At 38.0% G+C, this 26663-nt stretch overlaps 1 protein-coding gene across 1 annotated transcript; it reads right to left on the minus strand.

The window, feature by feature from the left end:
• Positions 1-3763: 3763 nt before the first annotated feature.
• LOC149300851 (ATP-binding cassette sub-family B member 5-like) lies at positions 3764-26513 on the minus strand. The gene is made up of 26 exons (XM_089484885.1): positions 26475-26513; positions 25836-25986; positions 24046-24088; positions 22671-22862; positions 22415-22586; positions 21524-21648; positions 21191-21365; positions 20823-20936; positions 20131-20241; positions 19014-19139; positions 17999-18202; positions 17310-17480; positions 16541-16702; positions 15264-15422; positions 10185-10328; positions 9997-10101; positions 8860-8937; positions 8693-8776; positions 8099-8302; positions 7291-7391; positions 6107-6247; positions 5630-5786; positions 5061-5258; positions 4507-4713; positions 4069-4215; positions 3764-3961 (listed from the first exon to the last, which is right to left on the minus strand). The coding sequence occupies exons 1-26, from the start codon at positions 26511-26513 to the stop codon at positions 3764-3766; spliced, it is 3708 nt and encodes a 1235-aa protein (XP_089341011.1).
• Positions 26514-26663: the final 150 nt, after the last annotated feature.

Raw genomic sequence — 26663 nt, forward strand, 5'->3', positions numbered from 1 at the left:
ATAATGTATAGTTAATACAATGAGGTTAAAATGTTTCTTCATCTCACCTCAATACACTCACAACACACTTACAATCTAATTCTATTTTCCTGCCAACAAATCCAAACAAATCTAACAAATTCTTGAGTATATTTCATAAATTTCAGACGACTAAGCAAGCGGTCTAAAACCCAACTATGGTGCCACGGTAGGTTGGCATCCAGTGGGATCTTTTGTGATTTAATCAATAAGCCAACAAGCATTTTTGAACACCCTGTAAGAAGTTGTAACTGCCAGAGATAAATGTTATTTGTTAGAAAATAACTTTAGAAATCATGTTGTTGTATGACCTCTTTAAGACATTAAGATTTTAAGGGATTTTTTGTTTCATTGGTTAATAGAGTTTTAAAACTACTAGACTTTTACAAAAAATTAAATACTGGAGGAGCAAACTTTATCTCAAATGAAATTTATGATGGGATCTATCTACACTTCACCTGTACTTTCCACTAGATGGCAGCACACTCCTTGTATCTTGTAGTTACTGAACAATGGTATGAAAAACAATTAGATTTAATGCTGAAACTAGACTTGGGCACCAGGGGGCTCTTCGTCTTCGGCAAAAAAAAATCTTCGTATTCCGCGAATATTCGCCTGTTCCTGTCTTCTCTTCGGGCGAATATTCGTGGACATTCTTCGTGTTCGTTTTTTCTTAGTTTTTTCCGGTTAATGGGTTAATACACGGTTAACGCGCAAATGTCCGTATGAGCAACTCTTTTGGTCGCCAGCAGGAGGCCTCCTGCTGGCGGCCAATGAGCACACTACCATATATAGCTAATATATTCTCGGGCAGAATATTATGCTACTCAATGTATAACCAACAGAGGGCAGCATTCTGTCCGATGATATATTAGCTATATGTGGCAGTGTGTTCATTTTCATTTATTAATTATTTAAATAAAATATATTCCCATGATCCGCTGGTCTCTCCACTGGAACAGTTAAACATTAATTCTGTCGAACTTGCAAACTCTTTTTTTCTATTTATTTTCTATCTTTTTTTTCTATTTATTTTGGGGTTTTTTTTGTATTAAACTGTTAGACGAAAGGATCATAGGAATATATTTTATTTGAATAAATGCAGATGAGCACACTGCCACATATGGCTAATATATGTTCGGACAGAATGCTGCCCTCTATTGGTTATACATTGAGTAGCATTGTTCCATATGCTTGAAATCCAGTTATTTATTATGCTACTTAATGTATCTAACCAACAGAGGGCAGCATTCTGTCTGAACATATATTAGCCATATGTGGCAGTTTGCTCATTTGCATTTATTCAAATAAAATATATTCCCATGATCCTTTTGTGTAATGGTTTAATACAAAAAAACCCCGAAAATAAATAGAAAAAAAGAGTTTGCAAGTTCGACAGAATTAACGTCCACGAGTGCGGTCATTTAACTGATGCAGCGGGGAGACCAGCGGATCATGGGAATATATTTTATTTAAATAAATGCAAATGAGCACACTAGCATATATGGCTAATATATGTTAGGACAGAATGCTGCCCTCTGTTGGTTATACATTGAGTAGCATAATAACTTATTATGTTACTCAATGTATCGTACCAATAGAGGGCAGCATTGTGTCCAAAGTTATAATAAGTTATTATGCTAAGTTAAATGTCCGTACCAGCGACTTTGTTGGTGGCTGGCACGGACTTTTAACTGTTGCAGCAGGGTCCCAGGTTTTTTTTTTTCTTTTCTGCATAGCAACTAGTGGTAAGGGGCCGTGCGAGTAAGCCTATTGGTAGCTTGCACGGCCCTTTAACCTACGGATTTCTGCTCCCGTTATCCAACGCAGCATCGCAGGGGTTAAAAAGGCCGTGCGAGTGGGCCTGTTGGTCACCTGCAGGGTCTTCCCCTGGCATCAACCAATTGGTTGATGCCAGAGGAAGACCCTGCAGTTGACCAATAGGCTCACTCGCACTGCCCTGTAACCCCTGATGGCGAACCTGCGGATTTCCGCTTCGGTCGACTCCCGCGATGCCATGAAGATAAGGTAGGCTAGATGGGGAAGGGACCGGGGAGATTAGTAGACGAAGACGATAACGAAGATTCTTTGTGTGTGTCTTCGTCTTCGCCTACGTTTTACCGGCACTGTATTCTCTTCTACGTTTCTTCGGAACGAACAAAAAAACTGACTCTTCGTGTTCGTTTTCATGTTCGCCCGAAGACGAATGCACAAGTCTAGCTGAAACCTAGGATCTTGTTTTAAAGAGGAACTCGACCATGCTTTTATTATTATTAGTCTATGGATGTAAATAATATATATGTATTTTTTGTTTTTAAAAAGGCTGAACTGTGTTTCATGAGTTATCACTCACCCTTGATCCTGTGCTAGTTCTCTCAGACTGGAAAGCTTCTTGGAGAAGGGAACACACTATAGATGAGTTACATAGAAAGAATATGATGGTGCAAATATTTATGCTGCAAATGGCATCAAATGTCCTTACACAAATATGCTCCCCAAATGGCATCAAATGTACTGTGTGGAAAAACAGGAACATGCAAACTTTATGCAAGTTTTTGCCACCCTTCTACTTCAAGTAACAGAAACCTACCTATCACACTTTACTTGGTACCTTACTCACAATACTAATATGCCATGTACAGGGGGAAAAAACAGTGTGAGGTGAGGTTTTATATTGTGTTTATATTGTGTATTAAGTGCACTACTCTTGCTGCATGTATACCTACCGTGGCTACACTCAGCTCTGCTCAGTGATGCCTAAGTTCCCATACAGTAAGTGAGCTGTGCAATGAGAGAGGTGCAAATGTATATCACATGGATCCAAAATACCACAATTTTGTTCAACCACAACAATATTAATTGATGTGCAATAAGTCGATCATGAGTGTTAAACCACCAATCAATAAAACATATTAATAGTATTTAAATGATAACAACAAATGTAGAATTAATTTGCATTACTTTGAATATAGAAATTGAAAATTCATCGAGAAAAACTGATTATATGGTTCATAAAATTACAACCTAATCTTGTTACATTAAAATATATTGTAAATGTTAATATTTTTATTCTGAAATATTTACCAGTTATAAATGTGTTGGTGAGAAAACACATTTCGATACTTTGCCCTAAATGTTTTATTATATTTATAAGTCTGGGAAGTGTATTTATTAAAAAATATAATTGTGAGATTCACTTTAAGGACAACCATTGTGAGATTCACTTTAAGTAAAAATATATATTGCATAAATCAGCTTTTTAAAAAAAAATTATTAAAAAATCATAGCTGATTTGTTATATACTTATTCAAGTGACATAGCAGCAAATGCATGGTGACTCTGATCTTTCCAAGTACCTCATTTGCTTTAAACATGTCTGATATTCAACTACTAGACTTGGTTTAGAGCTGGGTTAAGGTAGATTTGCAAATACCCATTTACTCATTAGAAAAAATGATGTGTGTTTAGAAGTCACACACTCATGGACGTATTAAGCCCAGATATCACGAAAGGAACATACTCCTCAGCATAAGGTTGTTCCAAGATATCTACCATGTATCTATCTCAAAGTCCAAAACATAACCTCATTTTTTCCTTCACTAAGCCAGATCTTGTTCTTGCAAACGTTTCACAGAAAACTCTATAAACTATAGTGCCCTTGTTCTGTTATATGCTTTGTTTCAAGTACCTTAACTGGTTTTAAGGACTTTAGGTTTCATCAACTAACTTCATTCTACTAGTTATATTAGGTTATCGTTTGTGCATTCACTAAGTGATAGTAAGTTCCCCGATTTGCTAGAAGCTGCTGATGATTCCCATGTTCAATTATCTTCCCGTTCTTCATGACAATGATAACATCAGCATTCTGTACTGTGGACAGTCTGTGTGCGATCATAATGCAGGTTCTGCCTTCTCTTGCTTGGTCAAGGGCTTCTTGTACAAGCTAAAATTTGTTCAAAATATGCTTAGATTAGAAACTTTAAATTTGCAAATTACATGACAAATAACCTCCAAAACACATAACTTGTGTTTGGTTAATGATATGTTTACCTTCTCACTCTCATTATCCAATGCGGAAGTGGCTTCATCCAGAAGAAGCAGTTTGGGTGCACGTACAAGCGCCCTGGCAATTGCTATTCTCTGCTTCTGACCCCCAGAAAGCTGCGTTCCTTTTCCACCCACAGATGTGTTGTATTTCTAGTATTAAAAAAAGATTACATTGAAGAAGCCAGTAGCCTTGCATTAGGAATAGTTATTAATTTATTTTAAACTGTTATAAATAGTAATGCTGTCTATCTACCTATTTGATCAGTCAATCAATTAATCAGTCTATAAACATGTAAAAACAAAACCATTAAGCAATCAATTTAGGGGTACTCACCTGGAAAAGGCTAAAACAAGAGCTACTTGAAGCTGGCAGCCATATCAATCTATATCAATTCCGTAAAAAACATTAGAATGTTTATTTTAAAAAGTATTGATTCTAACCTCTGGAAGACCTTCAATGAAAGAATGAATATTGGCTGCTTTAGCGGCTCGCTGTATCTCATCCATAGACACAGCGCGGGTATTGTCTCCATAAGCGATGTTTTCAGCAATACTGCAGTTAAACAGGACGGGCTCTTGGGACACAATTCCCATTTGAGAACGAAGCCATTGTACGTTCAGACTTTTAGCATCCATGTTATCAAATAACTGCAAAGTGTCAAAGATGAGGAATATTAACGCAGAGAATCATAAGTGTATAATATATATATATATGTTTATATATATATTTACACTTCATACACTATATATACCCTAACCTTCTGCCAATGGCTACACCAGTGTGACTACCGTTTTGTTAGCTGACATTCAGTTCTTCTTCACTTGCACCATGTTTATGATCCTTAAAACCACAATGCAACCATTAGGCCAAAACATAATGAAGGTGCTTCACTGCAGGCCCAAAGGTAGTAAAACGCTACAATAAGCCAGATCAGACAGATTTTGCTTGCATGAAAATGTATCACAGAAGCAAAAAATATGCAGGCTGCTCTTACCACTTCTCCCTGGCGTGGGTCATAGAACCTCTGGATCAGCTGAATAGACGTACTCTTGCCACATCCGCTGCTGCCCACAAATGCTACTGTTTGCCCCTTCTTGATTTTAAGAGACAGATCTTCGAGCACAGGGACATCTGGGCGGGATGGATAATTGAAGCAAACGTCACGGAATTCTAAGTGTCCTTGGAATTTATCCTAGAAATATAAATACATTCTCAAAGTAGGGACACTTTTACTATTAGTGAAAAAAACACTGTTTTAGATTAGTTTACCCATTAAACGTTCAATCATTCTATAGCACTTTTTAAATTTTATAAAAAGTTTATATACATACATATACTGCTCTTTTATTAGTTCTTTTATGACAATATGTTCCACTGGTAAACAACTATGTAGGCCAAATTTTACAGCTTTATGCAATTATTTCTGGAAAGGATTTGGACATCCAGCAGTACTAGGAATGATGTTTCTAATGCTGCATTTAGTTGTAAAAACCCCTTTAAAGCAGGTATGTTACATTTTCTAGCAGAAAACTACTTCTTAGTAGACTAGACAGATTCACTTACTGGTTTCTGTCCTTGCTGGCTGTAGCTGTCAATAACTGGCTTTCTTTCAAACAAGTGAAAAAGATGGGATGCTGCAGATTTGGCTTTGGCGTAGTCAGGCACAAAGGACAAGGTCTGCCCAACTGAGATAGCTCCATATGCTAGCAGGGAAAATACACTTTTGGGGAAAAAATAAACACGTATAGTGATGCAAAGAAATGTATTGGTCGATTCAATTCCTTTCTAACTCAGCTAGTGGGCAGACATATAATAGATCATATTATGCAGCCCTGTCACCTAAAAATGCCAGAGCCTTGGCTGGTTCATACCACTTTCTTAGATCTCTCTTCTCCTTCTTTTAACGTGGTCCACGTGTTTGAACTTAAGACACACGTGATTAGTGTTACGTATGGTAATCAATTATCCCGTGTGTAATAGAATTCACATCTGTGTGTAATTGAATTCAATAGGTAATGAGAAAGGGATCTTAATACTTACAGAAATGTTTCCTCCTGACTCATCCTTCCAATTTCAATCATATATGCCCCAAAACGATAACATATAGCATAGGTAAAGTGTATGAATGACTGGCTGAATGCAAAACAAATGCCATACACCTGAGCTTTGCGCTGGGAATTTCTGAAACATACAGATTTAAGAAACCACTTGACAAGTGTTGGTAGGAAAATTAAAATTGTTTAATTTATTGCCACACAGGCTGTTGACTTTGGGGGTTGTTTTTCTGGATTACATAATCCCCAAGAATAGGAAGTCAAAGGGGGAGATAAAGAAACAATTGGCTGCGATAATATGTTGATTGCTATGTTGTATCACCCATTATTTGGTTTTGTTTTATAACGGAAAATGTGCTGGGTTGACCTATTTGTTTTAAATAGAAATATGATGACATTAATTATTCTACCTAAACAACTATGAGAAAACTGTAGCAATGTCTACTGAGGCTGTAGCTTTTTATTATAGGTGTACTATATACAGGCGGCCACACATCGCACTACTAAATCTTGGCAGCATGCAGCCACGTGTACTTGGCAGCAGGCAGCACTTATACATTGAATTGTCTGCATAAGTGGCAATAATGGTAGATGGGGGAAGCTATTGGGCCCAGACCCAGTGTGTCATATCCAGGCAAAGAGCATAATTACCACATCAAGAGTCTTAGGCCATAGTCTATTACTGGAAATACACTTCTCAGGTAATAGAATATCAATTATTTCTCTGAATCCAATAGAAAAAAAATAAAAAAATAAATATTATACATTTTATCTAACAGAATCCAGCCCAATGTGCATATAACGCTTAACATATAATCAATTATGGAGCATTTAATATATGGTTGCATATACATGCTTATGTTATCATATCATATGTCTTATAATATTAATTGTCTTCCATATTGTATGGTGTATGTATGTGAATTCATTTCCATTGCTATGTAGCTTCTTGGCGCTAATGAATGATTATGTTATTGTAAATAATGTGTTAACCCACTGTTAGCTTGCACGATAAAGAGCTTACTTATAAAGAGCAATTCTCTTAAAAAGTTTGAAAACCCATGGAACTGTCCAACCAGCAACACTCCACTGGTAGCTGCAGGGATAAGACCACTAGAAATGCTCTTAAGAAATAATCCCTACTGTGTTCGGTAGGGAGTTAAATCTGACCTGTATGGTTTCTGTAAACTCTCACTGTACATTTTTTCAAATTTTCCTTCCAGAGTTAATGACACAACGGTTCGGATGTTATCCACAGCTTCTGTTGCAATCTATCCATTTTTTAAAGAAATAAAAAAATATATTCAAACCAAAACGGATGCATTTGTTTTATTTTGCGAATGTCAAATATGGCAGATAACAAGCCGAGTGAAAGCTCACGAACATAATGTTGAACTTCCAAGGGTTGACCACCACTAGCTCCTCTGAGAGTTCTCTCCCCTAGTGTACTGCATTATGATCTGTCCCTGTCCTGCTCAGGGTTTCAGTTCCCAGAGAAACTTTCTAGCATAAAGTTAGGGAGAGGTGGGCATATATATGGCATATATATATCTATATATCTATATATATAGATATAGCTATATAGATATATATATATATTCTATTTTAATTTTGAAAAAACATTGTATATGTTTATTTAATTGATACAATTATAACAAGTGGGTTAAAGGAAAGTGACAGGTCCAGTATAAATTAATTCCTCTTGTACTTTGGAGGAGGACTTCTGTAAATCTACAATAAAGCCATAATATTACATCATTGTTTCTATTTCAACAAAGGGACCATTCACTTCCCCATCAGTTATTATATTTAAAATGTGTAGTTCTATTTAGTATATGGCACGGCATTGAAAATAATAATTAAAAATACACTGTATTTTGTGCAATATTAAAATCAATATTATATATATAGAGAGAGAGAGAGAGAGAGAGAGAATAGGGATGGGACAGGATTTGTTTAAAATATATATTATATATACCTTTCCAGCATATTGAAGCTCTTTCTTATCACGATTAGCAAACCCAGCAAGTGCCCTCGTCTCTAGCAAACCAGTAAAAACAAGGATGGGAGCCAAGAGAAGAATCAACAGCGACATCTCCCAGCCAAAGACAAATGCAATTACGATTGCCAATACTATAGTGGACAAATTCTGTGCAATTAAACCAAGCCGGGACCCCGTTGCCTAAAGTCAAACAGAAAGAATAAAATAATGTGTTATCAGTGGGCTGCTTGCACATGATATATAGAGGGTTGATTTTTAAGCAGAGTTGATAGTTTGGTCAATTTCAGAGGCAACCTGGACCATGAGTGCTAAATATTTCTGATGCTACTTTTTATATAGAGATGTTCCCACTCTTCAGGTCATATAGTATTCACTAAGAAGTCAAGTGAAGTTTTACATATAATGCCATGGTTTAAAACTGACATATTTGCCACCCTGTACAAATCATATCTGTCTTTGATAGTCCTCAATGTTTTGGATATACTAGCTTTCCTGCAACTTATTAAATATCCTGAGATAAGCAAAGACATTTCATTTAAAAGAATGAAAATAAACAGAAAAAGTAAGTACTGTCTGTATTTGGGAAGCATCTGTAGCGAGTCTGGTTGTTAGAGCGCCTGTATTATTTTTCTTATCATCGAACCAGGAGATGTCCTAGAGTATTGAAAAATAATAATGTCATTCTTAAAAATACATACATCATTATATAGTTTGCAAGAATATGGTTTCCATCTTACCTGCCACAACATTGCCTTAAATGCCATTTGTCTTAATCTCATTGTAAGCACTTCACCCGATCGGCCAAACATAAATCCCTGGAAGAATAGGTAGAAACAAGAAAGCAGTGTAATAACTAGATAAACAGAATCAAATCATCAGTTTTCAAAATATAAATTTAACATGGTGAGCAAAAGTTGTTATTTAATTTGTATTTTTGTAGTATTATTGTTAATTACTTAAGGGTATAACTGTTTGAGCATTTGGGCCATCATGGTATTTAATAGATAAAATGATGTTTCTGTGAGAAACCATTCTTTCCTGGTGTTGTGATGATATACTTAGACATCATTTCTAGAAAAACAGGGTGAGATAAGTCCCAGAAAAGGGGGGGCAAGAGATGTAAGGACAATAGTCCCATGGGGTACTCTGATTTGAGGAGTTGGGGCCATTGCTTTAAGTCTTCTTGCAGTTCCGCACATAGCCACTGGGGTTACAAGCTTATTTATGATCTTTATGATTTTTGTTTATCCCACACAGACATGCAGAGGGGGTGGCTGAGGGCACTGTCCAGGGTCAGTCTTAGGACAGCACCAAAAGTAAATACATCACTGACTTCAGCCAGTGCTCTATAGAGAAGGTATGTCAAGATGGGCTGAGGGCACTAGCTATGCTCTGACAGAGAATAAGCCTCCATATCCCTAAATCAGTGGTACTTTTGGTTAGATGACTTCATATGGGATGAGTTGCTACTCCAAGCACATAACTAGCAGCAGTCATCTGTAATATATTTTTACTTTTGAGCTTTGTATGAAAGTACCACAAAGCTAGATTGCAAGGTCACATGAAGGGTCGTCAGCTTCTGTTGGTATTGTATGAGTAAATGAATCTTACGTAGTTGTTAAGCATCTCATATTTAAATTGTACTAAGGAATATGATAGCTCTTAAAAATATAATAATAATAATAATAATAATATAATCTATAGACTTGTTGTTTTGGGTTTTTTTTTTACTTCCTGCAAAACAAAATGCTGTTTTCTTAACAGCCAACACAATTCAATTTCCTTGTACCACAGTTATTGATTAGCTTTAGCTGCTCTTGTATGTGGAAGACCTGTGTGTGTGAATGATAACAGAAATATGTAGAAATGATTACCTGTGTAAAATATGAAAAGAGAGACATCACTCCAATGAGAACAGTAATGATGGCATACAAATTATTTTCTTGTCTAATTTTCTCTGGGTCATTTGTGCCAAAAATCTGTCAAACCAATGCAATGAAAATTAATTCATCAGGTATGTCATCTATCACTGTGATTATTTTTCTATATATTACATACTTACTGCTATAATTTTGGCAAACATTATGCTAAAAGCAGGGTGAGCAGCTCCATTAATTATTGCTGCAAGCGTTCCCAAGAGAATATACGGCCATTCCGATTTATTTAATTTCAAGAGTCTGTAAAAGGAAACTTTAGGAAGATCTTTCTAAAAAAATAAAAAAAAAAAGAACAGCGATTACTGTAAAAAACAAATAAACTTGGGAAAAACACTGTTCAGTGATGTAAGATATTGTATATATTCAATTATGAGCAAAGTGGTAATATTCTTTTATGACATTGCAGTTTGTACAGAGATGCAGCTATGTTGTTTAGTCAACTAGGTATGCGAAATCAAGCGCATGAGCTACACTTTGGACCAAATTAGATGGGACTTTCAGATCGCACATGAACATATCGACCAATAGGTGGCACCAAAAGGTTATCTTTAAGCAAGAAAGCTAATTTTACCACAAGACAGGAGGCTTCATAATTTGCATAAACCTTCTTTACTGTACCACCAACAGCAGCAAAGAAAACTCAAAACAACAAATGAATGACCAACATAACATATATATATTCACAATTTATTACTTTAATTTGTCCATTTTCTCTATTTTATTTCTTTCTTATATATTTTTCCTATATATTTGGTCTCTATTCTATTCATTATTATTTTGTTAATCATAGTTCCTCATCTGAGGATGACGAGGCTGCTGGCTCCTATGCCCTAGTAGACGAGTGGCAAGGAGACTCACACGACTCCGAATCTGAATACGATGCCCCTGACCTCCCTACCTCTCGCATGTTCGGCGAGACGGCTCTCTCATCCAATACAGGCAATCCTACGGTCACAGGAGACTCCGCCAACTTGGATGCTGCAAGCGAACCCTGGTTTGACCCAGAACTAATCCGACATCCTCGCTCCGCAGAATGGACGCCCCCGGAGCACATATCCAATTTCCTTGTGAAGTGGATTCAGAAGCCTGTGGAGAGGGAGGTACGAAATAAGCTTCGGGCGGAATGCCCAAGACCGATTATTCCACACAAGGTGTTAAAGACACCTGAATTCGATCCCACCATGGCAACTTATATGGCCAAAACAGGTCGGGACCCTAAGAAAGGGGCAGAACGTGGATTAAAAGGGGCCCAAGACAAATTGTTGGACATTGCAGGTCCTCTGACACAACTATATCTCATGGCTGACAAAGCAGTTATGTCAGGTACCCCAATGGATGCACCATTAGCCAGAGAATGGATACAACGGTGTGTTATCTTAGTGGGCAACGCCAACGTGGCTTTGTCCACGGAACGTCGCCGTGCTGCCCTCCTTCGACTGGATCTACGCCTCATGGACCTCGGGAGCAAGGAAATGGGTCCTTCTGCCGAAGGCCTCCTCTTTGGTGATGCGTTCATCAAAGAGCTTAACAATATATTTTTACATCCTTCAATAAGGCTCAGACCTCTATCAGGAAGGCATTTTCATCGGGCCAACGTTTTTATGGCATGGCTGGACGACCGAGGAGCCGGGCCGCCAGCCATTCCGCCACCAGAGGCTCCCGAGCTTTCTACCAGACTCATCAACCCGCCTACCAAATACGGGCTCTTTTTCCATCATCCAGAGGCGCCTTCAGGAGAGGTTTCACCAGTTCCTCCCGGGGAAGAGCTTCTAAATGTAAGTCCTTTACTTTCAAATCTCTCTTTCCCCTTAAAGATTGCGAGCAGATTATCTCTCTTTTCCCACAACTGGCACCTCATTTCACAAGACCCATGGGTTCTTTAATCTGTCCTAGGTTTCATGATCGACTTTGTCATGCCGCCGGTCCAACTGTTTCTTCCCGAACCCCTCCGCCTTTCTCTCTCTCAACAGGCCCTAGTGGAGTCCGAATTGCAACTCCTCCTCCAGAAAGGCGCCATAGAACCCGTCACAGGACCGCCATCCTAGTCCGCAAGAAATCAGGAGAGTTCCGTCCAGTCATCAATTTAAGGAACCTCAACGCATTCGTTTCATACCGGCACTTCAAGATGGAGGGCATCCATCTTCTCAGAGATCTTCTGTTAGAAGGAGACTGGCTCACGCGCCTGGACCTCAAGGACGCCTATCTGACGGTACCGATCCACAAAAGCCATCGCCAGTTCCTCCAATTCTTCTGGAACGACACTCTGTGGCAGTTCACCTGCCTACCCTTCGGCCTCAGCTCCTCCCCGTGGTGCTTCACCAAACTTATGAAACCCGTCATGGCTTTCTTTCGATCCCACGGAATTCAATCAATCGTCTATCTAGACAACATTCTCCTCTTCTCACAAGATCGATTCCCTCTCTCTTCAACACACGGCGTTCGTCACCTCGTGGCTCCAAGCGTTGCATTTTGTGATCAACAAAGAGAAGTCAGAACTCAGGTGATCCAGTTCCTGGGATTCGAGATAGATTCCGTAGCGGCAGTTCTAAAGCTCCCGCTTTCAAAAATTACAGCAATCAAGAAGGAGATTCGCAAAGTACTTCGCCACTGGAGAGACATCAGCGACTGGAAGCTGGACAGTGGGGTGTTTCAACGTTTATTCAACCTAAGGGGTCCATTCATCTTGGATCTGTTTGCCTCCAGACTGAACGCTCAACTCCCGAACTTCTTCAGCTGGCTTCCAGACCCGGGCTGTTCGGCAGTCAACGCCTTTCTTCAGGTTTGGCCCCCGACCGGATCATATGCTTCCCCCCCCTTTGCACTGATCCTAAGAACGCTTCACATGATTCGTCTGCAGCAGGTGTCGGTGATGCTCATCACCCCTTCTTGGCCGGCTCAACCCTGGTTCCCATCCCTTCTGGAGTTGTCTGCAGAGACTCCACTAACACTTCCATCATTCCCTCACCTCCTCCTGGACCCGACCGGGCAGTGTCACCCCCTCATTCTCCAGCAACGTCTGGTTTTAATAGCCTGGAGCCTTTCCGGCGTCCCCAGGATATGTCACGACTTTCAGAGGACGCTCGAACATTGTTACAAGATGCCCCAGGCACCAGAAGGACATATGCCTGTGCATGGCGATCTTGGGTGTCTTGGTGTGTGGAACGGCAGGATGATCCTTAATTTTTTATCCCATCTTTTTTCTCAGGGGAAATCTTATCGAACCCTTAATGTTTTTCGCTCGGCTATTTCGGCCTCTCATGCCTTAGTCGAGGGTGTTCCTCTCGGCCGGCATCCTCTTGTTTGTCGTCTCATGCGCGGCGTCCGTCTCTCTCGCCCTCCGGCCCCTAGATACCTATATCTCTGGGATGTCCAGAAGGTGTTGGATTTTCTGGGCTCCTGGCCCGACAACCCTCTGTTATCTCGCAAACAACTGTCTGCCAAGCTCGCGCTGCTCCTCTGTCTCCTCTACTTCCGTCGTGTCTCAGATGTCAGAGCGTTTGATGCTGATGCGGTTTCTTTCTCTCCCGAGGGGGTAGTTTTTTCCATCTCTCGTCGTACCAAGACTTTCATTTCTCAAGTTTCTTACCCCTACTTTCCCTCCCATCCTCTTTTGTGTGTGGCTCGTTGTACTCAGCAGTACCTTTCGGCTACGGCTAGTCATCGTTCTTCGAGCTGTCGTCAGCTCCTGTTGTCCTATGCCCCTCCATTCCAACCTGTTTCTTCTCCTACTATCGCCAGGTGGGTGCGTTGGCTGTTACACCTGGCAGGCATTGATTCTAGGTCCGGGGCTCACTCTGTCAGGGGGGCAGTGGCCTCTGGTGCTATCTCACTTTGTGCCTCCTTGACTGATGTCTTACGATCGGCAGATTGGTCCAGAGCATCTACTTTTCGCTCCTTTTACTTTCGTCCGGTTTCACATGCCGCGTCCTCTTTAATTGAGCATTAAAACTGCAAATTATGAAGCCTCCTGTCTTGTGGTAAAATGTGAGATTATTTTAGCCTCGGTGAAGGCATAATCTAAATTTTATTAAAGACAGGAGGCGAATAATTCCCCCCCCTCCCTTTCCCTGATATCTTTTCTGGGGTAACCTTTCTTCAGTCTATTTATTTCTGCTGTGTCAGGTTTTGGTCTTTTCTTTTACTCATTTTGGTGTTTTTCTGCCTATATTACATTGTTCCATTATTTGTGCGCTCTTACTGTATTGTTAACAACTGGTAATTTCTGCATTGTTGACAACTGAATATTTTGACATTTCCTTATCTTCAGTTACTGTTATAGCTTCTCTTTCTTTCAGTTTAATGGCCATCATCCGGCTGGTTTCTAGAGTTTCCGGCGGCTGTTTAGCTGTTCGTGTTCGGCTGCGGCTGATTCGTTGGATTTTCACGTTCCATTTGACTGTGGTTTTTGCATCAAAGAAGAGGAAGAGGAGTGACAGTTGGGACATTATATATGTTATGTTGGTCATTCATTGGCTATATTTCTTTGTTGTTTTGAGTTTTCTTTGCTGCTGTTGGTGGTACAGTAAAGAAGGTTTATGCAAATTATTCGCCTCCTGTCTTTAATAAAATGTAGATTATGCCTTCACCGATGCTAAAATAATCTCAAATTTAGTAAAGATGATTCCTTTATTAGCTACGTGATGTATAATGGATTGCAAGCTTTCAAGACTATCTAGTTGAAATACTAGCATTGGGATTTTGCCTAGATACATATTGTATGTAAAGGTTTTATTAATTATTTACTAAATTTGCTTTCGCTCTTTCTGTGGCTAACACAGTACTGTTTTATTAGAACAATGAATAAATAAAATTGTGTTCCATACCTGAAGTCGACATTGTCATTTATACATTAATGGATGACAGCTCAAGGACCACTTTACAGATCAACCAAACCAGACAAGTGGTATTTAGTCTTTAAAAAATAATCAAAATGTTTTTTACATAGGTTTTGACATTTTAAGACTAGTATACCTAGAATCTGGTTGGCCATAGACTCTTACAACACCTACAGTGGGAACTAGCCAAATTTCCACTCATTATTGTTACTGGAGATTTTCGGCAGACTTCATACATGAAACAGTTAAAAAGCCACTCTTATTGCAGCAATATATCCATTTATAAGCATTTTGATAATATGTCTCAGGTTTTTAGCAACATTTCTAAAATAGTCCACAGTATTTACAAATGTTTACCTCAATTTCAGCTTTTAGCTCTTCTTCTTCTTCTATGCCCTTGGCATCTGCAATGCCTTCATATTTTAAAGACAAAGTCTTTGAATTCAAACGCATGAGAGATGGCCTTCTGTGTATCTCAGGACTTGTTATTTGCATAGGTTTGTCATCCTTTTCTGTTACTTGTATGGTCTAGAAGGCAGTTTGAAATATAAGACTTTACGTTAAAATGTGTCAAGCACAGGCAAACCAATGTCTCCTCTTTCTTCTTTCACTTGTTAGAGTTTATTTCCTAAAGGGTTCACCAGAGAAGAGACTGGAGAAACAACTTTTCAGCTCCAGAAATTCACTTTTGTTGTGGCAACTCAGCTTGGGAGCAACGTTCACCAGGGTCCATTACAATCTCCCACCATGGTGGACCATGGAGCCCACAGGCTCAGTACGTTCACAATTGAATCTACGCATTCTCACAAGTCTTAGCAAGGTTAAAAATTGGAGTTTAAGTCATTTCATCCGTTCATCCTTTTAGAGCCATGCGTTTTTGCTTTTGGTCCAATGCAGAAATATATATTCATGATAGACACACAGTCATCAGTTTACATATACCCTCACGATAGACCCCATTTTAGACCTGTTCTCAATTTATACAGTGCAGACTTCATGTCATATGTGTGAACTATATTTGGGGGAGCGAGAACAGCATTTTTACTGTCCCCTCACACAGATGTTTGCTTTATAACTTTTTATACATTTTCAAAAATAAATATTAGCATTATCACCGATAGGAGAACATTTTTCTATGTTCAATATAGCACCAGGTAATGCAAAGACTGCAAGTTCAAATGATCATCGTGAAGCCACTTTTGCTAAGCTTGAGACTAGGAGCCAAAGACATCCTTTGGAAGCATAAGTGAGAAGGAGCCCATGAAGGTCTTTGGGCACTGGTTGGTTTATCCTACTGATCACATGAAATAGACCAAGGACAGTTCCTAAGATGAATATGTGCTAGCATGGTTTCAGAGTATAGGAGCTGCCCCGATCTTTCAAATGCGGTTTGCCTGTACCTTCTACTGGAACGAGTAGTAAAATCCATTGTAAAACACTGGCATATGCAGTATTCAATATATAAAAGTACATTTGTAAACATAGTTATCAATCTTGTAACATATATTACATTGAGCTCATGCTACTTAGGATCTCAGGATGTACAGTTTATTACGGGACGTTTGAAGAAAAGGAAAGGTGTAAGATCCACCATGTGTGAATTATTTATCATTTTAGTCTTGAATGTGTTTCTGAAAGAATGGTACCTGTGCAGTTGCAAGTGAATGGTATATTCCTTTCTTCTCCATTAGCTCAGAATGTGTTCCTTGTTCAACCACAGCTCCATTTTCTATTACGACAATAACATCTGCTGTCCACACTGTGCTGAGACGATGGGCTATCACAATGGTAGTGCGTCCTTCTCGGGCCTGGGTAAAAATTAAAAAGATAATGACAATGCTACTATTAAAATTTTACTAAAGCCTAAATACACAAGCACTTATCCTTAAATGTTTGGAGGTGATTACTATATTCACTATATATTCAACACATGATTTCAAATCATTCAGCAATATCAATAACAAGGGAAGAATGTTCTTTTTCCAGAACATTTAGACCATCATATACTCTATAAATATATATATCTTCAACAAGGATATATGAGCGGCATACATCTGGTGTCTTCCTACACCCCATCCCGTCTAGATTGTAAGCTTGCAAGCAGGGCCCTTTTTACGTGATGTCTGCCAGTCCTAGTGTTGTTATACTGTTTTAATGTAACAAGCCCTATGTAAATTAGCTGAAAAAAGACAATAATAATATGAGGTCCACATAGCAGTATCAGGCAGCAATCAACTTATATCAATTCTCCCTTAGGTCAGGACCTCATTTTAGTCTTACACCGTGGCAGATGGGGACTTCATTCAATCATCAAGGATCATAGTGTGTGTAGTATACAATGCATGTGTTGTTTTTCAGTTAATACATTATTATTATTATTATTATTATTAGTAGTAGTAGTAGTAGTAGTAGTACCTTATCTAAAGCAGCCTGTACAATAGACTCACTCCCAGTATCCAAAGCAGATGTGGCTTCATCCAGTAGAAGAATTTTAGGATTTCTCACCAAGGCCCTAGCAATGGCTATTCTTTGTTTCTGCCCCCCACTTAGCTGGGCTCCTCTTTCTCCAACCAGAGTTTCATATTTCTAAGGCAAATAAAAGTACCAATAAGAATAATCTGGTTAATGAAATTTCTGACCAGCACACTTCTGCCACTAGGTGGCAGCATATCACTCCTATTATCCACAGTCCAACACGAAAGTTTGGAGAAAGTCTTCTGCAGAGAAGGCTTTGCAGGAAAAACTGGTTTTGTAAAGATAGCAAATTTTCACATGCAATATACACAGAGAGAATGTGATTAACCATATGTTTCAGCGTGGACAGAAAGTTAAATTATGTATGTATTTATGTATTTAACAGTAACATTTAAAAATGGCTGTTACAAACTTACAAGCACTTTACACATGAACCACAGTTACTTAGAAAGGTATGTTTTTTGTGTAAGTTAGCGTCACATTTTGTGTAGTACTTGTATAAATCACTTAAAGTGACAATACCATTAAAAATATATTGTATATTTAACACAGGTAAGCGGTGTTTGCATGTTTTGTGAAAATATGCCTCTTTAAATGTAATCTCTATATCTGCAGTAGTCCATACTCACATCGGGAAGTGCCATGATGAAGTCATACGCATTAGCTTCCTTAACAGCCCTTTCAATTTCTTCATCAGTTAAATTTTCTCGTCCATATTTAATATTATTTTTAATTGTTGTTCCAAACAATACAGGCTCTTGGCTGACAACGCCAATGAATTCCCTGTAATGCCTCACATTCAAGGATCTAATATCATGGCCATCAATAAAAATCTAAAGACAAAACACTTGGAATTAGATTCAGAATTTAAATGACACAATAAAAGGTGTATAAAACTAGCCAGTAAATAATTAAGTAGCTAATTTGTAGACAATTCTTCTTTTTCATCACACTTTAGGGCATATTCATGAAAATGTGATTTTCATTCCCAGATATCCCTATACATTATGAAGGGAAAAGCTCCAATGAGTTTCCGATTTAAATAACTTTAACTCAGCAAGGGTCATTTTAAGTGGGGTAACCAGAGTAACGAGTAACAATCATCCAGGGCAGAATACAATTTTGCCCCCCCCCCATCCACCATGTCCCTGTTCATCTAGTTGTACTGCTACAGCCTCATATCCATACATACACATATATACACATACACTGCCCTTACACATGCCTGCCCACACATACATACATATACTGCCCAATGCCTACCCACACACATACACTGCCCTAACACGCGCCTGCCCATATATACACATACACTGCCCTTACACACATGTGGTTAGAAGTGGTGCTTATGGGAGATCTTTACAGATACTATATAGTGGCTTTATTGCATAGCAATATTTATGTATTTGAGTACATAAATGAAGAATAATTTACACAATGTAATCTATAAACACTTAAGGATAGAGGGATGTGGGTCCCAGAAAGAGTCATTTATAAGGAGGAACACCTGTGAGGTTTAATATAATATATTAATCTATCTTTTAGAAAGAAAGTAGATACTGTATATGCGACATTCATTATATTTGTTATCATGCTTTTATTTTATTACTATGAAATCTGTGGATGGATTAATAATACTGTTACCGTGCCCTCTTGTGGATCATACAGGCGTTGCAAGAGCTGCACTATTGTGCTTTTTCCACATCCACTTTGTCCGACCAATGCCATGGTCTGCCCGGATTTTACATTTAGATTAAGACCCTTTAAAACCTGTTTAATTAAAAAAAATGAAAGTGTCATATTTTCTTACATTTTACATTTATGCAGACTTACATCATCTCAGTTTAATGGGGATGTTAATTAAGCAGTAGAAAGTTGAGGAGATTTTTCCTAAACTGGTGAGGAAAATGGTAAATGCATTTTAAAACATTTCTACATCCTTATGTGGCTTGATATAAAGAATCTGGACCTCTACCAAATCTACATATAGTCAAGATGTCTAGAGTAAGGAAGGCTTAAAGTGGCTTTCCAGACACAATGTGACAGTGCTGGTACATAACACTGTTATATTTAAAGGGAACAAAGGGGCACAAACGGTATTGTAGCTGAATGGTTTTAAATATATCACGTGCATCACATACATCTCCTGTATGGAAAATAGCTGGGTTGGTGGGGAAAGGTGTAAACATATATGTGGTAGGAAAGTGTTCCCATTTGAATCAATAGGCACTCTTTCCATGTATGCGCATGGGGTTCTGAAGAGACCCCAGCCCAGAGCGATTGCTGAGCCAGTGTTGGAACTGACTGGATGGGGGGCATCATGTAAATCTAAAGGGACCACGCAGCTATCCCATGCATTAAAGTGCATATGATGGCTGGAGTGTCCCCTTCACCTCTGATGAGGAAGTGTGTAGTAATTTCTTAAGTGTCTGAGTGTAAAACTTCCATATGTGAAGTTAACCTTGCCATTGCTGGATTGCAAAGTTTTACATTTTTTTTAAGTTTTAATGCTGTATTGCAAACCTTTGTAAATCTCACAAAGGTAAGGTTAGAACTGTTACCACATTTTATCTCTAAACCCTATTATGCCCTTTAAAATAGGCTTGTTAAAGCCCTGTTAAGTGACTAATAACTTGGTTATTTATAAATAAGAAATAATTAAAATTATAATTTCAGTTTAATTATAAACATCAGCTTCTAATAGCAAATTTTTTTACATACAATAATTAGTTACATGATCCTGCTACGGATTTAATTTTACCTGAACATCTGGTCTTGAAGGATAGGAGAAATTAACATTTTTAAATTCCACATTTCCACTTATGTTATCAGGTTTATAACCCTCATTTGAAAAGCTGTCAATCGTAGAAACCTGAGTTAATAAGATAAAATGAAACAGCATCACAATGACAATAGGAAACCCAATATGTCTAAAAAAGAGACCTACGTATTCTCTAAAGCTTGGAATCTAATGGAATTCAGTTCAGCCAATAATGGCATCAACATTTTCCAAATGAAAATTATTTTCTTTTCATCACTAACATGGTGCAGCTCTATGACAACAGGAAACATGAATATTAATCTGTGAGGCAACATGCCTATGCTCCTGAATTTTATTAGTAGGTTTTACTTTACTGCGAGGGTGGTAGGTAAGTGGAACATCCTCCCAGCAGAAGATGAAATCAATGACTAGTCAAGGTCTGAGTCTTTCTATCAGAAAAAGGACAGACTAGATGGGCCAAATGACTTGTATCTGCCATCATATTCTATGTAGCTATCAAACACACATATCATCATATAACATCCATACCAGCCTCTCAGAAGCATAAGCACATAATCTATAAAACATGTAATGTAAAGATTTTAAAAACTGCACCTCCTTTTGTAAATTATGATTTATTTTTTTTACATGTCGTGGGATGCCTGAAATATTTTTGTATGCTCTTGTATTACCTGGTTGATAACCTTGAATATATTATAGGCAGCACCTCTTGCAACAGAAAACGCTTCCAGGTGAGAAGATGCCTGACCAATGCAGTAACTACTGAACACAACACTAAAGAAAACCTGTTAAGGGAAAAATTGAATTAATAAATAAAATTTACGAACAGTAAATATCTGAAATATCCCTGCACATATTTAGAAGAAGACCCCCTTCTAGAGGGACAGTTAGGTCTTAAGTTCTTAAATATGTTTTCTGTTTTTGTGAATGCTATTAAATATTAGTATACTAAACTATTTAAACCCACATTTTAAAATACAAAATACCGTATATGAAAATTCTAAACCTTCATTCAAATGTTTCAAGCAATCCAACCTACCAAAAAAACATCACCGATGGTGTATCCATTTCCTCCCAAAACTAAGCTTGTGCCGTACCAAAAACCAAGCCCATAGGAAGCATAAATAATAAAATACATCACGCCAAGTGCTAGCTGAGAAGCAATCTGCTTTTTTATCCCAATTATTTTGGCTTCTCCCAAATTCTTTGTGTATCTGCAAAAAATGTCCAGACATAGATACAAAAGTTAAGACTGGTTAAGGGGAATGTGGCTCCAGTTGTAAAAAGCTTGCTGTATACCGGAAGGTGTATGGGTGCTATAAAAAGAACACACAAGTACATGTATAAAACAGATGAACAGTAAATGAAATACCTTTTTATTCCTTTTTCTTGACCTCCGAAGGCCACAACAGTCCTTATTGATGAGAGGACTTCTTCAGCCACTGCACCTGCTTTTGCATATGCTGAGAGCTCCTTGCTGGTTAGGGAAACTAGGAACTAATTTATGCATAAAACATTATAAAAGAATTTTGAAATTTTACAATTGTATTGCCAAACATTTTATGCTAAGTGATGAAGAGACCTCTGAGGTCTTCAAAGTTTATTTGCTACATTGTCCCAATACAAAGTATCAATTTCAACTACAGACTGCTATGCAATAAATGGAAACACGACTTACATTAATGTTTTACCTATTTGTTGCAAAAATTCCAAATTCTTTGTTAAAATTTTACCAATGCTGGCATGCCTGGCATCATCAATAACTTAAAGCAAAACTGTCACTTTCCTAAATTTTTATACACTAAATAAACCTCTGTCACATACGGTATATTGTATATATAAAACCACATTTTATTCTTATTCCACTGGGAGCATCCATCGTAAAGGCATCAAAAAGAGGGCATATATAGTCCTACCTGAGGATACAGTTGTGAACATTAATTAAGGAAAGAGATCAGGGGCATAACTAGAAACCACAGGGCACTGATGCAAAAATTGCTCTGGGCACCCCCTATCTCCCCAAGCATCATGTCCCACAGTCTTAGCTTTGCCCCCAAACATCTTATGAGTGCTATTTAAGCCCCAAAAAGCTTGTCTGTGCCATCTTTGTCCCCAAACAGCTTTTCAGTGCCCCAAAAGAGCTGCACCATCTTTGTCCTAAACAACTAGTCAATGTCCCCAAACAGCATGTATGTGCCATCTTTGCCCCATACTGACATATTTGCCCCCCAAACAGTCTGCCTTACACAAGATGGTAACTTACCTTAGAGGAGATTGCTGTAGATATAGCGACCAGAGGACTTGTAGCCATGATGACTAATGCAAGCTGCCATCCTTTAATTAGACCCATTGCTAACCCAGTTATAAAAGTTGAAACATTTTGGAAGAGGTGGCCAACTTTGTCCCCTATTCCATCATTAATTTTATTGATGTCTCTAGGAAAAAAGACCCCATAATTAAAATGATCCATATAATATATAGTTTTTTTTCTAGAATAAAAAAAAACAGCAATCACTTACTCAGTGAGACGGGTGTTGAGTTCTCCAGATTTGGCAACATCAAACCAGCTCATTTCTTGTGCCAGTACTGAGTGAAAGAACATTTGCCGCATTTTTCGGGTTTGTCTTGCAGCGGCTAGAACCCAGAATGAAACCTGTATATATCCACATATTAGAACACCTACTCCTACGGCCACATAATACAAGGAGAACCTAGGAAAATCAAAATATTTCAGAGAAATAAATAAATCAAGGGTAGTTAAATTATTTAGTTAAATGTTAATGTTAATTAAATGTCTTTATGAATAATATCCCGCCATTTTTTTGTCAGAATGAAATTTAATGTATCCCAAACACTGTGCCTTATTTTTCCTTCCTACAGGCATGGAAAAGGTAATGAGTTCTCATTGCATAATGTCAGCGATTAAAAAAATTATTGTAAAATAATGTTAAATGTTTGATCGGTTGTGTTTTTAATTATTGGAATGTAACTCTTTTCACAATGAGGCCAATTTTGAATTGAGGCTTTGAGGATATACTAGCACAGAATGAGAAGAGAGCCTTGCTCTTGCAAGCTTACAATCTACACTGAGAGTTTGGGCTATTTCTTAACTTGTTGCTAACAATTCTGCTTCTGCACCTTCTTCCGCATCTTCTTCATCTTTTTTCTTCGGTGACATCCCTCCCCCTGATTGGAGGATAATCACAGCTCCGCCATTTTGGCGGAAATTTATGCCGGGTCACAGGTTATGTCCGCGGAAATGTGGACGAACAAAGATGATAGCAGATTAAAGATATGATAAAGAGGAGAAGGGAGAAGATAGAAGATTAAGAAGATGCAGTAAAAGAAGTGGTTGGCAGAATTGGAAGTGGTCGACAGAGAAGGAAGGGAAACATTTAGAGATTGTGAGAGAAAGTGAACAAGAATGCGAGTGTGAGAGAGTGAGTGATCGTGTGAGAGAGTTATTAGTGAATGTGAACCTACAATTTTCGGAAGAAAATTCAGAGCTTTTTGCTTAATTTCCGTCCGATTTGTGGGGGGTCTGGCCTTTTTTGGGGGGCTTTGTACGAATCACCAAAGTTACCAAAATGTGGTAAATTTCCAATTTGTACAAATCCAAATGCACATATTGTTATTGCTTCTGCATGTAATCATAGGTAGTTTCCATGAGTGTTTTTGTACTAGGTTTATGGACATTTCATCTTTCAGACTAATGTAAATGAAAAATAAAATAATCCAGCCTTAGGGGCTCTTTATAAGAATATTGCAATAGGAAAGAAAACCAACTGACACAATTTTTTTTTTTTAAAAAGATACTCATGAAATTTTTGCACATTTAAGTAGAAACAGTAATATACTAGATTACATTTTTTAAAGCTGGTCACATGTACTTACAGTGTCATCTGTTCTGATAATGGTTTGAACTGAGCGCATGTAGCTGTAAATAACAACATCTTCTTGTTAATCAAGTGTTAACAGGTCGGTTTGAATATTTCTTGACTATGAGCACTGAATGTAAGTTTGACCAACGTTCAGTAATATTTTATTATTTGTCAATCATGTGTCTCAGGATTGTTTCAAATTATAGAAAACATGCAAATAATAAAATCAACGATTTGTTAAAAAAAACTGCTATATTCATCACCACATAATACACCAAAGGCATAATATTATTTTTTAATGTTGATGAATACTGAGATATTTACAAAATCCACTGAATAACTGAATTTATGACTATAGACCATCCATGACTACAGGGAAAAAGATTAACACTTGCAACAGACTGCAATGATAAAACATTTTCTGTGTCTTACTTGTTTTCATCCATGTAGAAGCATAATTAAACACTCATCTACAGACACCAGACAAGCCAGAAGGCTTGTATTTCCCTGAGAAATCTCATGAGTGGTGATCTGGCAACTGCACCTCTTACCTGAGTTTTGTCAAAGGCTGTCCTGTACAGCGGGCAATTACTTTCAAGGGATCCATGTATAAAGTGGATATAGGGGCAAAATGTGATAATTGTTGACCTTATTTGCATGCGCCTACCCAGCATCCCTTGTATTTGTGGCTACACCATGACAATTCTGAGGGAACAACAAGCCTTCTGGCTTGTCTGGTGTCTGTAGATGAGTGTTTAATAATACTTCTACTACCCCTTAAATTTAAGTGGAAGGATTTCCATCACCTTTATCCACCATAACTTATGTAATGGTATTTATTAGCTACCCCATGCCTCAACTATTAAGCAAGTATTGTAATCTCATGCTGACGAGTCCCATTAAGGACAAAACAGCTGTCCATGAGTTTTTAATTTTTTTATTTATTTAATTCACTTCGTTTCACGAGTGCCTATTAATTTGTCCCCCTTTTGATTCACGGCTTAAAATTTCACGGCTTGGCCCTCACAATTCTATGGCACACGTTTTTGTACCACGTTTTGGACACTGTTTTCTTTTTAAGAGGCAGTGAAGCCTGGACTTTGCTGGAGGAGGATTGGGAGCCTTCTGGCCCCTTCCTCTCTTCACAAAACCAGCAAGGAGTCTCACTCTTCGGGGTGAGACTCAAGATCCGACCTTCCCATGGGGGGGGTTGGAATTTGTCCGAGTTCTCTGTGAGGTATCGTAGTCTGGCTTCTGCTGCCTTGTGCACAGAATGCGGCACCCAATGGAGCACTCACCTCGGGCTTCCAAAAAAAAAACAAAAAAAAAAAACAGCTGTCCATGAGTGGTGATCTGGCTACTGCACCTCTTACCTGAGTTTTGTCTAAAGGCTATCTTGTACAGCGGGCAATTACTTTTGAGGGATCCCATGTATAAAGTAGATATAGAGGCAAAGGTCATAATTGTTGACCTCATTTGCATGCGTCTACCCAGAATCCCTTGTAGTTTGGCAGCACCCTGAGATTTCTGAGGCAACAACAAGCCTTCTGGCTTGTCTGGTGTCTGGAGATGAGAGTTTCATAATGCTTCTACATACCCTTAAATTTTAGTGGAAGCGTTTTCCATCACCTTTACCCACCATAACTTATGTAATTGTCTTCATCCAATACAGTATTCTGCTGGAAGGCTGTTCCACTTATCTACCAATCACCTCCACTTAATTTTATTTCTCACATTGCACAGCCATGTACAGTTGATCAGGCAAATTGACCTTTTCATTGGCAATAGATTTGGGCTACTCACTTGAGTTCTGCAATGATGAGTTAAAGCACAAAAAACTGTCAACCATGCCGCCAAATATGATGAACATCATTGGATTTAAGATACCATGTCCTATTGCTCCAAGAAATCCGATAACCATATAAAAAACATCCAGTTTATCTGCGAATCGAAACTTGTAAATCAAAATAGTCAATTAATGGATCATAACAGAAAACTCAAAGCACAAAATGTTATAATAAATATAAATAGTGCCTAATTCTCTGAAATGGATTGTTTTATTCAGGCCAACACATCGTAAAAGGTTTCTATCAGCATATAGTTCTATTATTATTATTATCCTTTATTTATATAGCGCCAACAGTTTACGCAGCGCTTAATACAATACATAAATTCAAGGGATATGACAAGACAAGAATTGACAGACTAAGACAAACCGATACATTTGGTGGAGAGAGCCCTGCTCGCAAGCTTACAATCTAGAGTTCTAGATTGTAAGTGGCTTCATTTTAACCACTGTAGAGCTGAATTTTGTATTTAAAAAAAAATTATCATGATAAATGTCCAGCTTTCTTTAAACTGACATGGCTGTGCTTATCGCATTCAATATCAATAAATAATAACAAAAGAGAAAGAACAAACAAATGAAAGAAGGAAACTTACAATTTGAATTGGTCCAACTGCTTTTGGTTTTTCTTCCATTATTACATTGTTTTCCCTTGGAAAAATAATTCATAAAACAGTAAGTAGTTGCTTAGTATACATTTGAAACATATATACCGTATATATATATATATATAAAATATTTGTTACAGGGACCAGCTACTTCAATGTACATGAATGTACGTGAAT

Source organism: Sceloporus occidentalis, unplaced genomic scaffold (genome assembly GCF_023333645.1).
Source record: "Sceloporus occidentalis isolate IW3139 unplaced genomic scaffold, rSceOcc1.0.p SCAF_23, whole genome shotgun sequence".
Taxonomy (NCBI): Eukaryota; Metazoa; Chordata; class Lepidosauria; order Squamata; family Phrynosomatidae; genus Sceloporus; species Sceloporus occidentalis.